This window comes from Melospiza melodia, chromosome 6 (assembly GCF_035770615.1).
Source record: "Melospiza melodia melodia isolate bMelMel2 chromosome 6, bMelMel2.pri, whole genome shotgun sequence".
In the NCBI taxonomy this organism is placed as follows: Eukaryota; Metazoa; Chordata; class Aves; order Passeriformes; family Passerellidae; genus Melospiza; species Melospiza melodia.
In genome coordinates this window covers 55,246,659-55,258,940 of record NC_086199.1, presented here as the reverse complement: position 1 = coordinate 55,258,940, position 12,282 = coordinate 55,246,659, and the positions used below count along the sequence as shown (strand labels likewise).

Below are 12,282 nucleotides of genomic sequence, written 5' to 3'. Positions count from 1 at the left end.
CCAGGCGGGATGCCCAGCTGGATCAAGTTATCCAGGGGGAAAGGAGAAGGCTGGTGTGTGCCCGCCTCCCCAGAGCTAGTGGGGACAGCAGTGACATCTGGACACGCCACTCCTGGAATAGCCACGGAACCAGGGGACACAGTGGCACGGTCCCAGTGACGCCTGAGAGATTGGAAATCAGCCAGTTACCCCAAATCCTTGCTGTGCCCTGGCTGTGCCCTGCTGGCAGTGCCACAGGGGATCCAAAGTCCTCCCTGTGCATTCCCTATGCCTACCTTTCCCCAAGTTTCATTTCTGAGATTTATCTTTACTGCAGATTACACCGCATCACCCCTTCCCGGAGTGACAGTCACTGCCACTCCCTGTCCCATGCCCTGGGTGTGAGAACGGGGTCACACCAGCTCCCAGGAGCACAGGGATCCTGGACAGAGGAGCCAGGGGCTGGATGTGATTCCCTCAAACCTCCCCTGGAAGTGGGGGCAGCTGCAGAGAGAGCAGTGTGGCCCCAGAGCCACGGCTGGGCTGGTATATGGCCAATATATGTTCTGTATGTGCCATATATATATATATGTATATATGCACCCCAAAATGTCATATATATATGTCTAATATCTATTTTATATATGTATTTTATATATGTGCTATATTTGTCCAATATATGTCTGGGCTGTCTGTTCTACATGTTCCATATGTATCCAATATATATCGTATATATATGTCCAACATACAGCTAATATATATCCAATATATCTATCCCATATATGTCCAATATACTTCCTATATATATATATATAATCTGATGTATATCCCATATGTATCCAACATGTATCTCATGTATCTCCCAAATATCTGCAATAGATTTCCTCAATCTGTGTCCAACCTTTGTCCCACACATCATCCCCCAGGAGCACAGGCAGCAGCCACCAGTGGTGACACTTTATTCCCCACAGTGACAATCCCACCACCCCTTCTCCCCACCCCTCACAGCTTCATGGCGGCAACCGAGCCCAGATGGAGCTCCAAGAACTGCAGGATCTCCTGCCAGGAATGTTCCTGTGCCCGGGCGTGGGGCTGGAGCTCTCCCCCCCAGGCCACGGGTTTGGGGGTGCCGCGGATGGCGGAGTTGCTGCACAGGGGGGACCCGGGGGGCTCGATGAGGTGCCCGGCGCCGGGGTAGGACAGCACCCGGCCGCTCTCCGGCGGCATCCGCGCCAGGGCCAGCTCGGCGAAGAGCTTGCTGTTGAAGCTGCGGTCGGCCTCCCCCACCACAAACAGCACCTTTCCCCGGATCCTCTCCACCGGGATGGCCGAGGCGCGGTGCGCGGCGTCCCGGGGGTCGTCGAAGATGGCCGAGTTGTCCATGGCTCCCACCTCGGTGAACAGGACGCGCTCGGTGTGGTAGGGGATGGCAGGGATGCGCAGCTCCTTGTAGAGCAGCGGGTTTCCGTACAGGAAGCTTGTGCCGTTGATCCACACCGTGGCCGCCACCTGTGGCAGGAAGGTGGCCATGGCCAAGGCCACCTCCGCGCCTTTGGAGACGCCCACCACACCCAGGCCGGGGCCTCGGACCTGAAGGAAGAGGAAATGGAGCCAGCTGGGATAACACACAGGGATAATACATTTACTGGGACATCCCTGGGTGCCAGGACAAGGATGTTCTCATGGGATATCCCCCAGTCCCTGGGACATAACCCCTGGTCACCTGGACATCCTGCTCACCAGGATGAGGATGTCCCCAGGACACTCCTGGTGCCCAGGACAATCCCTGGTCACCTGGACGTCCTGCTCACCAGGTTGCCCCCAGTCCCCAGTCCATCCTGGCTGACAGGTGCCTTTCTCGACACTCCAGGACTCACCTTGGGATGCCGGAGGAGCAGCTCAGCCGCTTCCTCGAAATATTCCAGGTCCAGCTGGGCCAGGACTCGGGGCAGGTCGTCATAGGCGAAGAAGGCGAGGGCCAGCACGGCAAAGCCCCGGCTGGCCAAGAGCCCTGCCCGGAACTCAATCAGGCCCCCCGCACCCCCAAACAGGTCGATGACTCCAGGGAAGGGGCCCGGACCTGTGGGAAGAGAGGGGGAATGTCAGGGACGAGGAGCCACCCATGCTGTCCTGCATCCTAGAGGTTCCATGGCTGGGCATGCCAGGGGGCACAGGGTCCAGTGTCCTGGGGGTCCCAAGACCCTAAGGTTTGATATCTCAAGGATCCCAAGGCTGGACAACTGAGGAATCCCGACTTTGTATCCTGGGGGTCCCGAGGTTGGGCATTCCAAGATCCTAAGATTTGATATCTCAGGAATCCTAAGGCTGGACAACCCAGGAATCGATCCCAACTTTGGGCATCCCAGGGGTCCTGAGGTTTGCTAACCCAGCGCTTCCAGGGCTGGACAATCCAGGAATCTTATGGTTTAGCATCCCAGGAATCCTAGTGTTGTTTCCCAGGGGTCCCAGTGTTTGGCATCCCCAGGATCCCAAAGCTCAGTATCAGTATCCAGGGCTCCCACAGTCTGGTATCCCAAGGGCATACTGGTTGGGTATCCCAGGGGTCCCAAGGCTGGGCACCGAAGGTCTCCCAAGAACACACACCCTGCCAGTCCCTAGGTATGATATCCCGAATTTCCCACTCCTTAGGTGTGATATCCCAAATTCCCCGCTGCCCAGTGCTCACCAGGAGGCAGGAACAGGGCGCCACGGACCCTTCCCTCGCGGATGGGCACCCGCTGCACTCCGGGGCCCACGTACCAGCGCTCGGCCTCGCAGGATGCCAGCGGCTGCTCCCGCGGATCCGTGCCCAGGCTGAGCCCGTCCCACACCTCCAGCCGCACGCGGAAGGGGCTGCCGGCCACATCCCGCTTCACCAGCCGCCGGAACAGCGAGTCGGGCTGCAGGAACCACAGGAGCCCCATGGGCCAGAGCCCGGAGTAGCTGCCCCCCAGGGCGGCGTGGAGCCCGGGATCCACCTCTCCCGCTCCGTCGGCGCGGAAAAAGGCACGGGATTGGAAGCACTCGCCCTGCTCGTCCTTCAGCCAGGCCCGGAGCGTGACCAGCTGGGATGGGGACAGTCCCCGCACACGGATCTGCACCGGCCGGTCGGCCAGCGAGGACTGCGGCGTCACCGTCACCTCCACCATGGTGTACCTGGCAATGGGAATCACCCTGAGTGTCCCACAGGGATTGCCATGCCCAGGAGGGGAATGGTAGCCAGGGCCTGTCCCCAGGGACCATCACGGGAGACCCCCAGGATGGGGTTTGAGGTCCAGATACTTCTGCTAGCATCCCTCCTTCCCATGTCCCTATCCCTCTTTCCCATGTCCCCATTCCCTTGTGGTTCCTGTCCCTTCTTTCCTGGTCCTTGTCCCCTCCTTCCCTGGTTCCCACCTTCCATGATCCCCATTCCCTCCCTTCCTCGTCCCCATCCCCTCCCTTCCTCACCCCTCCCACCCTCTAAACCCACGTCCCTGCTCCAAAACTCACCCGGCAGCCGGGACACCCCTTTTCCCTGTGTCTCCCAGCCCCGCCATTCCCAGCACCCACTGCCTCCCCCTCCTTATCCTCCTCCTGCCCACCCCGGAGCCGAGCAGGGTGGGGATCCAGGGGCTCGGAGCCCCCCGGTGCTGAGTGCACCCCGCTCCCGCTCCGGGCAGCACGGCAGGCTGGGAACTGGGATGTTGGCCCCGGTCCAGCCCTGGGAGGAGACTCGTGGTTCTCGTGGTCCTCCCACAGCCGTGACAGCAGGAAATCGGCCCCCAAGGGCCCGAGCTTCCCCTTCTCTTACCCCGCTGGGCACAGCCTGGGCCGTGGGCTCTGCACAGGGAAAGGCTTGAGGATTCCTTGGAAATCATTAACCCGGGAATGGCGAGGGCAGAGCCCTCCTGCCCCATGACCCCGTGCCTGCCTGGCACCGGCCACACCCCGAAATTCCTGTCAGTCCCCACTTTCCCTGTGGCACCTCCCCATTCCTGGACACGGGTGGGACACACCCCATTCCAATTCAGGGTTCAGGGCCACCCCCAAAATTGCCACCCCAGCATGAAACTCCAGGGCTCCATATTCCCATCCCAGGGATCCATGCTGATTCCTGCAGTGCCATTTTCCAGCCAGCGCACCCCTTTGTCCCCCCCATCCCAGCTCAGAGCCGCATCCCTCCCCAGGAATGCAGAAAGGGGTGTCCACGGACCAAGAAATACCAGGAATGTTAAGAAATCCATGTGGATTTCCAACTTCCAGCCCCTTCCAAATTCCCAGCGTTGCCCCCAGAGGAGAGTGTGTGACACCATGCCCCCTTCCTTGCTGACACGTTCTGGGGCTCATTCCCAACACGAATTCCCTCTTTGGAGAATTGGAATGAGGGGCCATGGCACACTCCAATCCTAGGAATGCCTTAGGGAAGGCCCCAGCAGGAGCCCTCAATCCCCAGAACCACTGGAGGCGAATCTGTCTCAGTTCCTTTTCATTTTTATAAGAACAAGGCAAATTTGGGAAAGCAAAGTTCTGTTCCAGCCTCCGGCACCGGCGGCATCCTGATTCCACAGGGGGATCCCACAGCTGGTGCCTGTGGAATGCACGCCCCCAGCTCTGTCCCGTTGTTTGTCCAACACTGAGGGTCCTGGCAGCGATTCCAGCCTGGCAAGCTGAAGAGAAGCCCCTGGGGAGGAGCAGGATCCCAAATCCTGCCTCACTCTGTGGCCGTGCTGCGCCTCACGGGCGTCTTCTGGAGCAGGGCCAGCGTGTCCCGCTTCTCCACCCGCCTCAGCTGCTTCTTCCTGGCCCTCTTCAGCTTCAGGGGGTTCCGGATCTGGGAAACGGGAAAGGAGAGGAGATCCCATGGAATCACAGGATGCTGGAATGCTTTGGGTTGGAAGGGACCTTAGGGATGATCCAGTTCCCCGCCTGGCCGTGGGCAGGGATGCTTTCCACTGGTGCAGGGCGCTCCAAGCCCTGTCCTGGAGCACTTCCAGGAATGGAGCAGAGTGTGGGAATGAGGCAGAATGGGCATGGAAGGCTCCCAGCCTCCCAGCACCTTCAGGATCTAGGAAGGGATTTATCCCAAAACGAACCCCATCCTCACCCACAGGTGAGGTCTTTGTCACACCCACCCCGAGCTCCCAGGTCTCTTCCCAATGGAAAAGCCACAATTTCCCCACATGGATCCCCACCAGTGCGGCATTTTCCTCGCTCCATCACCCCATTATCCCTGAGTTCTGGTACTCTTCAGCTTGGGAGAACACAGGGAACACACTTCCAGCGTGCCTGGCTTTACTAGGAATCTCCCAGTCCTCCCAGGCTCCTCCAAAGACAAAGACAGGGAGAGGAACTGGAGCAAACTAGAGGCTGATCCATGGGGGCTGGAGGTTGTGGGGTGCTCCAGGGCTGTTCCCAGCTGGCACAGGGGACTCACCACTTGGACAATCTCGGCTTTCCGCTCGTTTTCCAGGCGCCGCTTCAGGTTCTCCTCCCGCCGCCGCTTTTTTTCCTGTGGGAGCAGCACAACATTCCCTGAGGATCCCTTCCCCTGGGATTAAACCCAAAGCCCAGCCAAGTGTGAAATCTGTCATTCCAGCAGCTTTTCCACGTCGGGTGAGGCTGGAATTGACCCAGGGGGTTTATTCCGAGTCAGTGACTTGGGGCATGTGACCGTCAGTGACTGGATTTGGCACCAGGACAGGGAATTCTCCGTCCCTTTTTCCTGGGCTCTGCCACAGCTCTGAGGCCTGGGAAAAGGGCAGAGAATGGGATTGTGCTTGGGAAAGATGGGAATTCTCAGCTCCCGAGCCCCGTTACCTCTTTCTCCCTCTGCTTGGCTTCCTCCAGCTGCCGTGCCAGATCCCGGACCAGCTTCCTCTCCTGCCTCTCCTTCATTTTCCGTGCCCAGGAGCTGCGGAGCGCCTTGTCCTGGATCATGTGGGAGAACCTGCGCGGGCACACGGGGGGTGTTGGATCCCCAAACAGCCCGGGATGCAGCCGGGGCCACTCCAGCTCCTCTCGAGAATTCCATGAAACTCCGCGGAGCATCCCACGGCATCCTCAGCATCCCCTCCAAGTCATCCCAATCACCTCTGCATTCTTCCTAAAGCCCATGGATACCTCCGGAACCCCCTCACAAGCCCCCAAACAACCCTGTCCCCCTCAAAATTCCCCCAGACCACATGACCCCCCCCAGAGAGCCCTTCTGGAGCCCAGAGCCCCCCAAGAACTGCCCCTCATTCCCCGCCTCCCTTCGCACCTCTTCTTCCCGGGATCCTTCCACACGCGTCCCGACTTGGGCTTGCCCCGGGGGATGGTGACCACCGCCTCCTGCCGCTTCTTGCCGCCTTTCCGCCGCCGCCGAGCCGCGGCTGGAGCCGGAGCCGCGGCGGCCCCGCTGGGCCTCTCGGGGGTCGCTCCCGGTGCCGGTGCCGGGGTCCCCCCGTTCTCCCCCTCCATGATCCACGCGGCCCCGCGGCGTCGCGGACAGATGACGTCAGAGTGGCGATCGCCGCAGGAGCGCGAAGCCAGAGCGCCTCCCCGTCCGCCATTTTTGTGTTGGGCAGCACCCTCCGGGCACGGTGGCGGCCGCCATGTTTGTAGCGGGCACTGCCGCCATGTTTGTATTGGGCAGCACCCTCCATGAACTGTGGCGGCCGCCATCTTTGCACGGGATACGGCCGCCATGTTTGTGCTGGGCAGCTCCGCCCACCACCGTGGCCGCCGGTACCGGGACCCCCCGAACTGCCCCAAACACACCCGGGGCGAGCCCCCCCGCACCCCGAGTAACCCCCGGAGACACGGGCGGGCCGGGCTGGGGGAGAGGCTTTTATTGGGGACTGAACACGCTGAGGGCATCCCAGGGGGCTCCACGTGCGGGGCTGGGCCGTGGCTACAGCGCCTGGGGAAGCAAACACAGGGAAATCCAGGGAAATGTCCGGGAGGGACACGGGAGGAAGGGGTGGATCAGCATTCCCGGGATTTGCAGGATTGCCGCCTCCCTCACCAGCTGGGTGTACGTGTGCTGCCGGACCGTGTCGTATCCGAACGCCAGAACCGCCACGGCCACGCAGAATTCCAGGAGGCCGAGCAGCGCCAGGATGGAATCCAGGCCGTTGCTCAGCTTCTGCCAGGAGGAGGAGAACGGGAGTGTGAAAAATGCCTGTTTTGTGATTGGCTTTTCGCAAATAATAAAATTAATATTATATGTGTTGTGCTAGAAAGTTCTGCTATAATAATTTTCTTAACTAGTGTGTTAAATATATGCGAAAAACGCCCATCGCTTGTTATTAAAATTTTAAAAGTTTAATAGTAATAAAATGGTTATAAAAATAGTAATGCAATTAGAGTAATGATCATTTGGACAATTTGAATTAGGTCAATATGAGACAATAAAAACAAAGAGTTATGGATGTCCGGGTATCTCTGGGCAGCATAAGCCCGATAAAAGACACCCGTTAACAGAGGATTAACCCTTAAAAACAATAACGTGTTGCATATTCATACATCTCATACATGATGAATAAATTTCATTCAAACAAAGGATTCTGTCTGGTCAGTGTCAACTTTTTCCTCATAATCCTGACAGCGTCATCCTGCCCGAGCGAGGCAGGGAGAAGTTTGTTTCTCCTGATAATGGAGCAATAAATTCTCTTTCTCTGAAAGATTTAGGAGTTCCGTCACTGCTATCTTAGTGTGAGCCCTTCCTTTAGAAAAAGAAGTATCTAACTTAGCACAGTTTCTATTTTAACTTTATGTTATAACCCAAAACTATATTTACCACAGTACTTAAGAGAATTAATACAGCATTACTTTCTAACACAACACATATAATATTCATTTTAATATTTGCAAATAGCCCATCATAAAATATGCATTTTTCACATATAGTTTTAGGTTACAACATAATGTTAAAATAGAAACTGTGCTATGTAAGATACTTTTTTTAAAAGAGAGGAATGAGGCACTTGCACCGACATAGCAGCCACAGGACACCTAAATCTTTCAGAGAAAGAATTTATTGCTCCCTTATCAGGAGAAACTAAATTCTTCCTGCCTCGCTCAGCTGTCAGGATTAAGAGGAAGAAGTTGACAGTGACCAGACAGAATCCTTTGTTTGAATGGAAGTTATGCACCATGTATGAGGTGTATGAATGTGCAACAGGCTGTTGCTTTTAGGGGTTAATCCTCTGTTAATGTGCGTCTCTTTTTGGGCTTATGTTGCCCAGAAAAAGGTACCTGGACCATCCATAACTCTTTGTTTTTATTGTCTTGTATTGTCCTAATCCCAATTGTCCAAATTTTTATTACTGTAGTTATATGACTATTTTTATAACCATTTTATTACCATTAAACTTTTAAAATTCTAAAAACAAATGACTGGCATTTTTCACAGGAATATCCCGGGATCCACCGCCCGAACAGGACCTGGATCCTTGAGCACCCCACCCAGACTGGGATTCCCCCGCAATCCCGGTGTCCTACCTTGCTCTCCATGTGGAGGCACCATTCCGGGCGGGTCCGGAAGGGCTCGGGTTTCTCGCAGCCGGGCGTGATCCGGGTGACGGCCGTGCTGTGGATCCCGATGGCCACCAGCGTGCCCAGGACAACGCCCACGCTGAGCACACAGCAGGCCTTGACCTGCAGGGAGCACCCGGTGACACGGGCCCCGGGAAGGGCTGCTTCCCACAGGCATCATCCAACCACGAGCACAGATCTCCTGGAGAAGCCACCCAGTCCTGTCCCCCTCATCCCACGGTGATTCCAAAGCCACGAGGGTCTCCTGGACCTTTCATCCCGCAGTGATTCCAAAGGCCATGAGGGCCTCCTTGGACCTTTTATCCCCCTCATCCCACGGTGATTCCAAAGCCATGTGGGCCTCCTGGACCTTTCATCCCTGGAATCCACAGTGATTCCAAAGCCATGTGGGCCTCCTGGACCTTTCATCCCACAGTGATTCCAAAGCCATGAGGCCTCATTGGACCTTTTATCCTCCTCATCCCACAGTGATTCCAAAGCCATGAGGGTCCCTGAACCTTTCATCCCCCTCACAGTGACCCCGACCTCCATCCTGTGCTCCTTGTGGGAGAGCTGGGCACTTCCCGAGGGGGAGACTGGCCTGTGGATCCCGTGGGATGAATCCAGGCTGTGGAGGGGTCCTGGCAGGAGCTGGAAAGGACATAAGGAATGGGGGGACACCTTGTCCCTCCCAACCTGGATCTTACCAGCACAGGGCTGTCTCTCCTTTCACTTTCCACCAGCAACGAGCCCGAGACCAGGAGCTACTTGGAAAACAGTGGGAATTGGTGTCAGCAGCAAGGCACCCTTCCCTGGCACCCTTTCTGGTGGGAACTGGGGTTCAGGGATGCACAAACACCCCAGAACATGGGGTGAAATGGTTATTGGATATTGTCCCCAGTTCACCAGGATTCCCTGAGATTCCCATGTCCTCATCCCAATTTACCAGGATCCCCAGCCAGAAGAAGACCCCGCTGGCCACAGGGAGGGAAGGGTTCCTGTGCTCCGACAGTGTCAGGATGATCCCGGAGCAGATGTGGACAATTCCAGTGAAGATGTGGATGGTCTGGGGAAGGATGAGGGAGATGGATCCCGATCCCGTTACTGTGAGGCACATCCCAGCCCAATCCCACATCACAGTGCCAGGAAGGGACTGGGAGAGGCACCTATCCCAACATCCACTCCACCCAGCCAGGGAGAACATCTAGCAGGACAATCCCTGCGGATCCCCAGTCCGGCTGGGCCCCTGGAAGGCCGTGTCTCACCCCCAACACCTTGGGATGAGCCCTGCGGAAGCCTTGTGTTTGGAATGAGGTCCTGGCAGGTGCCTGGGAGCCTGAGGCCAGCTGGGCCGCCCGGGGATCCGTGGCCGAGATCACCTCCGTGATGATCCTCACGCTGCCCGCGTCCGTCACCGTGGTGGCTGCCATGGCCCGGGAACCGGCCCAGAGGACTGCAGGAATTCCCAGGTGCCTTCCTCCTCACCGTGGTCCCTTTGCTGTCTGAAATCCCCGGGAGGTGCTGGCCAGGCAGGGACACGCTCCCACTGCCCTTTGCTCCCTGCGGGAAGCTCGCTCAGGGAATTCTCGTCAGGGCCCTCTTGCTCAATGGGGCGGCTTTGCCAGCAGAGGCTCCCAAAATCCTGCACGGGAAGAGGGAGGGAGGGACAGGGAAGGTTGGATGCTTTTCCCTCAGGATGCTCCAAGACCCCCTTTCCATCCCAAATTGTGGATGCTTTGCTTGGGAATCGCTCCTGCAATTAGCTTGGTACCTAACGAGGTGTTGATAACCTAACCCTGCCACTTCCTAGGAAAACTTCATTGAGACAGGGAACTTTACAAACCCTGTTGTAAAGGAAGCTCCTTTATTGCCATTTTTCCGAATTCACCCTCCTCCATCCTGGTGCGTTTGTCCCCAGTGAGGACACGCAGGAGGGATTCAGGGATCTCTGGCCATCTCCATTAGGAGTCAGAGGGAAAGGAGATGCTGTTATTTGTGATGGGAAATGGGAGCTCAGGCTGGGAATGGAGCCACCACACACGGCGAGGGGATCCCGAGGGATTTGAAGGCCCCTTCCTGCCTCCATCCTTTCCTCCTCCCAGAAAACAGCCATGTCCTTTTCTCCAGGAGCATTGGGATACCCCATGCCGACCTAGAGGACCCCCCGGGTTTCCTGGATGTCTGATGTGTGCAGGGTAGGGATTTCCTGGTGGAACGGGAAGTTTTAGGTCCAGGATTCTGGCATCACCCCAACACCTCTCTCTCTGCCTGGGAAAGGACAGGACCCTCCAGGTGACGATTTCAGGAGCAGGTGGAGCAACTTCTGGAAGTTTTTTCCTTCTCTCTGGCTCTAGAGGGAGCTGAGAGGCCGCGTTTAGAATCACCGCGCTTCCAGAGCTCAGGAGCGGCTTCCAGCCCTGGGGCCGGCTTGGAACAACCTGGGCTATGAGAGGTGTCCCTGCCCATGGCAGAGGGGTGAAACTGGATGATCCTTAAGTTTCCTTCCACCCCAAACCATTCCAGGATTCCGCACCCTCCCCACGCTCCCACACACCAGGGAACGGGACAGCCCCTCCAAACTGGCCCGAATCACATCCCAAAAAAGAGCTGGAAGAACAGACCTGGAGAGCAAAGAGCAGCAGCTCACGCCTCCATCCCGGCTCCAATGGCGTTCCTCCATCCCACCCATGACCTTCCTCCGTCCTGCATCCCTGATGGAAGCATGCACTTGGCCTTGTAAAGGGCTGCATCTGGCAGCACGGCTTTCCAGGAAAAACATGGACATGGATGAGATTCAGCCTCTTCATCACATTCCTGATGCCTCAGAGCCTTTAATTCCTGCTGGTGCCTCATCCCTCTCAACACTCCAATGCTAACAATCCCAGGGATCTCGTTCCAGCCCCAGGAAGGAACACTTGAGCCCCCGTGGAAATTCTGGGATCCCCTCTTTAGCCTTTAGGCAGCCAGGGTATCCTCCACCATTATCCACGGCTCACATTCCCAGCCAAAACCACCCTGCACGGTGGATTTCCTCCCAAATCCGCCTTTCCAGATTCCTACAGCATTCCTCAAGTTCCAGCCTTGCAGCCAGTAACAGCCATGACTGCCCTCAGCCCCCCAAACCCCACTTTCCAAGCGGGTGATCCATGGAAAAAGCGCTTTCCCCATTCCTAAATAAACCCAGGGCCAGCTGGGGATGGCAGGAGCCCAAGGTAGGATGTCAGGATTTGTTTTGGAAGCAGATTCCAGAGGAGGTGAAGCTTTGAAGCAGATGCAGGGGAGCAGCAGGGCCGGGTGGTGGAGCTTTCCAACCTTTTCTCTGCAGGAATTTTTGGCTTTGCGGATGTATAAAACACATTCCTTGGATTTTAATGTTCATTTTCCTATTTTCTAGGGCAAGTTTTGGATGGGGGAAGCCTGACTGGATGCTCAGGGGGGATCAACAAGACCCTCCCAAATTCCCTCCCACCAGCACAGGACAAAATTTATGAGCCTGGTGGAACCAAAATTCTTTTTCCAACCCCAAAATCTGTGAGTTTTTTTCCAAAGAAAATAGATTACAATGGAGAAAAGCTCTCCAAAGAAACTTGCTGCTTCCTGGGACTAGCTTTATATCCCCATAAAAATACCAAAAGTCAACATTTTGCTTTGCTTCCAGGTGTTTCTGCTTCCCACAAGGCTCTTTCCATACCGATTCCAGAAGGAAAGTCATGTTTTCTGGGAAAGGTTTCAGGGTTTTTGGCTTTAAACATCCCAGTGTCCATTCCTGGATAAGGGAATCTGGAACAGGGAGCAGGCAGGAGG

General features: G+C 56.4%; 3 protein-coding genes across 5 annotated transcripts; all 3 read right to left on the bottom strand.

Annotated features, from left to right (window-relative positions):
* Window positions 1–644: 644 nt before the first annotated feature.
* Window positions 645–4,343, bottom strand: LOC134419248 (acyl-coenzyme A amino acid N-acyltransferase 2-like). Of its 2 annotated transcripts, none has more exons than XM_063158279.1 (4): window positions 3,773–4,343; window positions 2,666–3,135; window positions 1,857–2,059; window positions 645–1,569 (listed from the first exon to the last, which is right to left on the bottom strand). In XM_063158279.1, exons 2-4 carry the CDS (start codon window positions 3,126–3,128, stop codon window positions 982–984), a joined length of 1,254 nt encoding a protein of 417 aa, XP_063014349.1. In that variant the 5' UTR covers window positions 3,129–3,135; window positions 3,773–4,343; the 3' UTR covers window positions 645–981. The 2 variants fall into 2 exon arrangements, with proteins under 2 accessions (XP_063014349.1, XP_063014347.1); XM_063158277.1 differs by lacking the exon at window positions 3,773–4,343 and adding an exon at window positions 3,564–3,763.
* An 89-nt stretch (window positions 4,344–4,432) lies between these two features.
* Window positions 4,433–6,368, bottom strand: CCDC86 (coiled-coil domain containing 86). The gene is made up of 4 exons (XM_063158282.1): window positions 6,221–6,368; window positions 5,779–5,908; window positions 5,396–5,470; window positions 4,433–4,792 (listed from the first exon to the last, which is right to left on the bottom strand). Exons 2-4 carry the CDS (start codon window positions 5,896–5,898, stop codon window positions 4,673–4,675), a joined length of 315 nt encoding a protein of 104 aa, XP_063014352.1. The 5' UTR covers window positions 5,899–5,908; window positions 6,221–6,368; the 3' UTR covers window positions 4,433–4,672.
* Window positions 6,369–6,776: 408 nt separating this feature from the next.
* Window positions 6,777–10,021, bottom strand: LOC134419249 (membrane-spanning 4-domains subfamily A member 4D-like). 2 transcript variants are annotated; one of them, XM_063158281.1, is made up of 6 exons: window positions 9,744–10,021; window positions 9,425–9,544; window positions 9,186–9,242; window positions 8,446–8,601; window positions 6,968–7,087; window positions 6,777–6,862 (listed from the first exon to the last, which is right to left on the bottom strand). In XM_063158281.1, exons 1-6 carry the CDS (start codon window positions 9,906–9,908, stop codon window positions 6,854–6,856), a joined length of 627 nt encoding a protein of 208 aa, XP_063014351.1. In that variant the 5' UTR covers window positions 9,909–10,021; the 3' UTR covers window positions 6,777–6,853. The 2 variants fall into 2 exon arrangements, with proteins under 2 accessions (XP_063014351.1, XP_063014350.1); XM_063158280.1 differs by having other exon boundaries at window positions 6,777–7,087.
* Between the last annotated feature and the right edge of the window lie 2,261 nt (window positions 10,022–12,282).

Coding starts and splice junctions, on each gene's coding strand:
- CCDC86 (XM_063158282.1), bottom strand. CDS start 5,898: ATGATCCAGGACAAGGCGCTCCGCAGCTCCTGGGCACGGAAAATGAAG. Junction 5,471..5,778: donor CCAAGCAGAGGGAGAAAGAG/GTAACGGGGCTC, acceptor CTGCTCCCACAG/GAAAAAAAGCGGCGGCGGGA. Junction 4,793..5,395: donor AAGCCGAGATTGTCCAAGTG/GTGAGTCCCCTG, acceptor CCCGTTTCCCAG/ATCCGGAACCCCCTGAAGCT.
- LOC134419249 (XM_063158280.1), bottom strand. CDS start 9,908: ATGGCAGCCACCACGGTGACGGACGCGGGCAGCGTGAGGATCATCACG. Junction 9,243..9,424: donor TCTTCTGGCTGGGGATCCTG/GTAAATTGGGAT, acceptor TTTTCCAAGTAG/CTCCTGGTCTCGGGCTCGTT. Junction 8,602..9,185: donor GGAGAGACAGCCCTGTGCTG/GTAAGATCCAGG, acceptor TGCTCCCTGCAG/GTCAAGGCCTGCTGTGTGCT.
- LOC134419248 (XM_063158279.1), bottom strand. CDS start 3,128: ATGGTGGAGGTGACGGTGACGCCGCAGTCCTCGCTGGCCGACCGGCCG. Junction 2,060..2,665: donor CGCCCTGTTCCTGCCTCCTG/GTGAGCACTGGG, acceptor CTCTTCCCACAG/GTCCGGGCCCCTTCCCTGGA. Junction 1,570..1,856: donor TGCTCCTCCGGCATCCCAAG/GTGAGTCCTGGA, acceptor CTCTTCCTTCAG/GTCCGAGGCCCCGGCCTGGG.